Consider the following 6,635-nt stretch of genomic DNA (forward strand, 5'->3'; position numbering starts at 1 on the left):
CGCCCAATTTCCCATTATTTTATGTTTCTCTAGAAGGAAACTAATATAAACTAAATATATCAAAGAAGGAAACCAATATGGAATTTCCTAAAACGAAACGAAATTGGAATTTCCTAAAAGGTAAATAATAAAAACTAAAAACCGATATGCCAACCAATTTGAAATTTCCGGATGTTTTGCGAAGTTGGAATTCTCTCCTTAAAAGATTAGAAAATTAACAAACAAATCAAAACCCTTTTATTTTCCCAAAAGGATTGGGAAGAAGATAGTAATCTATAAAGCAAACCTCTCATCCTTCCACCTTCTTCAACCAACAATGGCGGCTTCGACCAAATCTCCTCTCTCTATTGTTCTTGTTGTTCTTCTTGTTCTTGTTTCAGTTCATGGCTGTTCTTCATCCAAAGCCCCTTCACTCAAAGCGTGCATGTTCGACGCTATCTACCAAGTGGGCGACTCAATTTCGGACACTGGAAACCTCATTCTTCAGAACCCCAACACCCCATTTTCTCATCTTCCTTACGGTGAAACATTCTTCAACAAATCCACTGGTCGCTGCTCCAATGGTCTTCTTATAATCGATTACTTTGGTATCCCTTCCTTTTAACCTTATATTCTACTAATATTCTCAACCCCCCAATTGGTGTGTGATGATATGCCATATTCCCCTTTCAATTTGCAGCTATGGATGCTGGACTTCCCTTGTTGAACCCTTATTTGAACAAAGATGCATTGACAAGGCATGGAGTGAATTTTGCAGTGGCTGGTTCTACGGCTTTATCTTCTGAAGCTCTTTCTCAGAAGAAAATCTCATCTCTAGTCACTAACTCTTCTCTCGACCAACAACTTGATTGGATGTTCTCTCATTTCAATTCCATTTGCTACAACCAAAGAGGTTTCTAATCTCTCTCCAATTATGTTTTGTTTTACATATATATTGATTTTAATGTGTATTTTGCTTGGTATCTTATAGATTGCATTGAGAAATTAAAGAATGCTTTATTTTTGGTGGGGGAAATCGGCGGAAACGATTATAATTATGCTTTACTCCAAGGCAAAACTATTCCAGAGGTGAAAGATATGGTGCCCGAAGTGGTTCAAACCATAAAGAAAGCGGTTGAGGTAATTTTGTGTATATATTTGATTTCAATTAGAGTTTTTCAATATATCTTATTATGTTTTTTTTGGGTGTGTAGAGAGTGATAAGCTATGGTGCTACTCATGTTGTTGTTCCTGGAAACTTTCCAATTGGATGTTTACCCATCTACCTAACTAGATTCCAAACTAATGATGCAACTGCTTACGATGAACTTCATTGTTTGAAAGATTTGAATGGCTTGGCTATTTATCACAATGATCAAATTAAGCAAGTTATCGAAGTCCTCAAGAAAGAGAATCCACACACTGTAATTGTATATGGTGACTACTATAATGCATTGTTGTGGATTCTTCGTAGTGCTTTTACACTTGGTACGCTTTTCTACCCTCCTTCAAAATAGTATTAGATCTTAATTAAAAAGAATAGTTATCTTAATTATTCTGTTTGTGGACTTTAGGGTTTGATAAAACTTCTTTGCAAAAATCATGTTGTGGGATTGGAGGAGACTATAACTTCGACCTTATGAAGACGTGCGGAGTTGGTGGAGTATCAGTTTGTTCAAATCCAGATGAACGTGTTAGTTGGGATGGAATCCATTTGACTCAAAAGGCTTACAAATTCATGGCAGATTGGCTCATTCAAGACATACTTCCACAACTTCATTGCATTGTTTGAATTTTGTTTTAGTTGTTTCTTTTTACCTTTTGGCTTTCCTTTTAGTTTTTTTTAAAAAATATGAATATATTTGGTTGATATTTTCATTATATTATTCCAAAAACTAAGAAATATAATGAAATTATCATCATGAACATGTTTCATTACTCTCCCAAGGATACGTGGTTTGAGTATTAAATTGGGCTTAAGACAAAATTGTAACGACTTAATTTACTATTACTATTAAAATGGAGCTGCTATCATATGCATGACTTAATAATTTTTATGAGAAACATTCCTTTAAAATGATTTTATAAGACTATGTCATGGACATATATTTGCATGAGAGTCTTAAAGATAAAACCACGAGAAATATTCCATGCAAAATAAAATAAAACTAAATAAAAAATTAAAATGATATCCTAAACTAACCTAAGATTTACAAAATAAAATGCAACTACTCTAACGCATATTTCATGGATTTTAATGCGACGCCATCGTTATGGTACAAGGGTGTCTTGCCTTTTCTAGAATTACTGAGTAATTGACTCTGTTCTTGGAGTCAGAGAATGCAAGCACATGCAACATGAATGAGACTTATCATTTAAAACAATATTCTCTTAGGTGGTCTCCAATCAAGACAAGTTGGATGTGTAGCATTTCTCTATACACGACCCACCCGTGTGAGCATGGGCCCACTAGATGGGCTCGCACACCCCCTAGGACTGTTGGTCGAGCTAGCTCCTCTGGACTATAGCCAGACACCCGAATGTACAGCGATCATCATGCACCATGCCAAGCATGATTGTCATTTCAGTATCATAGTGTACGGACTCATCATAAAGGAGAAGTATCCCGATTCGTAAATATAAAATTATGCATGAGGTCCCCATACTTTCTATCATAAACAAATCATGCAGAACAACCCCTATCATTTCTCACATATTACACTCGATAATATGCATGCATAAGCTTTCATAAATCATTTCATTCATAACATAACTTTCAATATCATAGCACATCGTGGCACTTCATATCATAACATAATTCATCGTGATATGAATTGATACTAAATTTATAACATGATGTTATTTGGCATGTCTTGGCATATCATAAAGCAATACATATCATATCATCAGACATATCAAACGTATCACATATATGACATGTGCAGGGTCACTGGGCACATGTCGTGTAACAGCCCGAAATTTTTTACTTAATTTAAGGTCGCTACTGTGTACATACCATAAACATTGAATGCGGAAGACTTCATTAAAATTCCATAAAACATAACCTTTATCTTAAAACACAGCCATGGACTTACGTGTTTCGAAAACATCTTTAAAACGACACAACAAAAGACTAAATAAAACGAATAAGAGTTTAAGTTAAAAACATTCTATTCGAGCCTAAGTCTAAGAAAATAAATACCACTATCCTATGCATGTGTCATGGTCTCGAGTTGCGATGCCGTCGTCAGCTGTACAGGAATGCCTTGCCTTAACCTGAAAAATATAGTAGCACATGGCTTGAGTATTTAAAGAAATACTCAGTAAGTGATCCCACTATTGGGGTTAAATGCAACAATCACATGCAATGAGATGATGGGACCTATCTTTCATTTCGTTTTCCCTACGGTGCTGTCCTAACGAGTAATTTTGGACGTGTACCATATACTCTACACACAGCCCATACGTGTGAGTATGGGCTCACCAGCTAGTTCGCACACCGCTGGGCCACCTTCCTTATCCGGTGGGCATACTCTGGGAGCTCCTTTGGCCGGACACCCGCTAGAACTAGTAACCGTCATGGCAGCGCTATGCAAAGCATAACGATCGTTGTCCTGCCATTGGATGTACGCGTCCGTATCCTCGTGATGGGATAAGGTATCCCCCCAAATGCATGAGCACACATAATGCATGAGGTCCCAAAACCTTTCCATTTTCATTATCTTTTAATACAACCCGCTAGCATTATGTACAATCATATCATTTTTCATATCGTTCATTATTCATGTCATATCGTTTCTCATTCTTCAATTCTCAAATCATACATAATTCTAACAGGGTTATATTTTATGTCATTTATCATAATTTCATGTCATTCATATCATGTTGTATCACACAATTTAAGAGACCTAACATAATGTTCTATGCTTTTAACATAACATTTCATCATATACACATCATACCATGACATAATGCATCACAATGTATCATATCATAAACAAGTCATAACGTAAACACTTCGTAGTCATATTGTTTTCTAACTTATCATAGCCTTAACGTTCTTATACCTATCACAGACATATCATTACATGAACGTACCTTAGTCATATCATCACAAGAACGTAACCTAACGCTATCGTTCTATCACTCTATCACAAACCTATCACTTTCTACCCGTAACCTAACCGTATTCTTCCATCAATCTCTCTTATCCATATCACTCCAGTATGTAACCTAACCTTAACGTTTCATGAACGTATTTTACTCCTATCGTTACATTTCGTTTTGTGCATCCTTCTCGTATCCTATCTCAAACATATCCTTGAACACATCGTACCGTAATTATTATCATACAATTCACATATTATAACATATACATAACATATAAGAAGCATATCGGTCCACAGAAAATTCACACATATCAATATATATGACACGTGCAGAACCACAGGGCACGTGTCAACATCAAATATAACCATGCCGATAGTAAGGTCACTTACTTGGCTAGCTTAAGTCGTTGTCACAAATATATCTTTAATGAAAGTTCGATTCCGTCCTTTGAAATCCGAGTCAACCTATATGAGCCCATGACATTAGTTTCAGGTTTGAACTCTACAAAATTATTTCTCTAATTAGATTGGCCATTGTTAAATTCTGATATTTCCTGTTGGAGTTCTTTCCCTCTTATATTCCCTGTTTTATTTTTAAAATTCTATTCAATAAATCTTTACTCAATCTTTCCTCTTCCTGTAATTATTTTCACTATAATGAGATCTCATTATAGGTCAATTTTGTTAATTTCTTACTTCCAAACCTTCCCTTTTATTTTTATTTCTTTTATTTTCTTTCTTTCTTGTCCGTGAGTATTCTGGATTTCCATCTCTATTTAGTTTTTCTATAATTTATATAAAATTATTAACAACCTAAATCATTGCAATAACTTAGTAGATCTAGTTAACAATTTTATTCTTTTAATTTAATCGATTCATTTGGTTATATTTTTTTCTATAATTCATATAAAATTATTAACAACCTAAATCATTGCAACAACTTAGGAGATCTAAAATATAATTGGTTGTGATTTCCTAAAACTCATACAAAATTCTTCTCATTAATCTCTAATTCAAAACTAAATAATTGTAACCAAATTAATATTACTTAATAAAATAAAAGGAAGATTTAACATAGGGAACTAAAACTAGTTAAACCTTTTGTTTTTTTTTCTATTTGTTTTTGTAGGAAGAAGAAATTCTAATATGGGTAAATATGCGAATTACTGATTTGTTGCTAGATTTATTTGTAGGGAAGAGTGGTGAGAGATTGAAGGAAGGAGAAGGGATTGGTTAATTTTTTTTTAATATTTTTATTAGTTATTTATTTATTATTATTATTATTATTATTATTATTATTATTATTATTATTATTATTATTATTATTATTATTATTATTATTATTATTATTACTATTACTATTTCGTCACACATCAAGCAATTCTTCCAACCAACTGATAGTTGAGTCACTTACTTGGTTGGCTAGGCCGAAGCTATTACGACATCTTGATGCTAGTTTATCGTTGCTCTCTACAATTCTAAATAAGAATTCTACCTTGGAATTGGGTCATCTAATTTTGCATAACATAATTTAAACTAGCTCAACCAAAATTTTCATAAAATAATTTAAACTCATGATGATTTAAGTTAGCTAAACCTAAATTTGTATAAAATAATTTAGAGTGGTAAGCCTAATTTTGCATAAAATAATGTAGACTTAACTCCAAATTATTTTAACTAGCTAAACCTAATTTTTGCATGATAAACTTTACTCCAAACATTTTAAACTAGCTAAAAATAGTCATACTAACCTTAAAATTTACTCCAAACATTTTAAACTAGCTAAAAGTAGTCATACTAACCTTAAAAGCATCCCAAGAGTTGAAACTAGTACGAAAGGGTTGGAGCGTATCAAACCCAAGCTAAATCAACCGAAATATTGGTCTGGAGTTCACAACTAAACTCATATTTGAACTCATATTACTTAAAACATAGTTCACATTTGTACTCCACCCAATTAAAAATTATTGAATACCCCAAATTCATGAAAATAAGAATTAGAAGTTATAAAGAACAACTTATGTTTTTAATGACATCATATAAAACCTTCAAAAACTTTACACAACGTTTTTTTTCAATCATCAATGGTTGGTAGCCATATTCTTTTCGTTTCCATGATCCCCTTCTTTAAAGTACTCAACATAATCTAATTCTTCCTCCAATACTTAGAAGATTTTTCTCAACTTTTAAGGCATGATCAAACATTAAATAGATGGAATTTCATTTAGTTGCCACATCCAAATAAACAAGTACCTTACCTTCAATTTTTTCGGGTTAAACACAATCTTAATTTTTGTCAATCTCAAGGGATGATCCAACCTACCTCACTAACACTGGAAATGGAGTCATGCTTTTTTTTAAACCTTGTGAATAAACCTTGCATTCACATTCAAGTTAATTATTTGGAACAACACTAATATTTCTCTATCTAAGATAAGACAAGTGAATTCAAACTTTTAAGCTTTCTCATAAGATACGAGATAGCTGTATCATTAAAACTTGTATTATCAACTGTGATAGACCTCTCATTCCAATAAAAAAAAAAAA

The 6,635-nt window shown here is 33.0% G+C and overlaps 1 protein-coding gene across 1 annotated transcript; it reads left to right on the forward strand.

Moving 5' to 3' along the window:
• The first annotated feature begins 316 nt into the window (after positions 1-316).
• Positions 317-1,771, forward strand: LOC111450820 (acetylajmalan esterase-like). Its single transcript, XM_023091112.1, has 5 exons — positions 317-587; positions 680-892; positions 971-1,119; positions 1,194-1,467; positions 1,554-1,771. The coding sequence occupies exons 1-5, from the start codon at positions 317-319 to the stop codon at positions 1,769-1,771; spliced, it is 1,125 nt and encodes a 374-aa protein (XP_022946880.1).
• Positions 1,772-6,635: the final 4,864 nt, after the last annotated feature.

Source organism: Cucurbita moschata, unplaced genomic scaffold (genome assembly GCF_002738365.1).
Source record: "Cucurbita moschata cultivar Rifu unplaced genomic scaffold, Cmos_1.0 Cmo_Scf00012, whole genome shotgun sequence".
NCBI classification, from domain to species: domain Eukaryota; kingdom Viridiplantae; phylum Streptophyta; class Magnoliopsida; order Cucurbitales; family Cucurbitaceae; genus Cucurbita; species Cucurbita moschata.

Excerpts from the sequence above, each read along its gene's own strand:
- LOC111450820 (XM_023091112.1), top strand. The coding sequence starts at position 317 with ATGGCGGCTTCGACCAAATCTCCTCTCTCTATTGTTCTTGTTGTTCTT. Across the intron at positions 893-970 it reads CATTTGCTACAACCAAAGAG|ATTGCATTGAGAAATTAAAG; the intron begins GTTTCTAATCTC and ends GGTATCTTATAG. Across the intron at positions 1,468-1,553 it reads TCGTAGTGCTTTTACACTTG|GGTTTGATAAAACTTCTTTG; the intron begins GTACGCTTTTCT and ends TGTGGACTTTAG.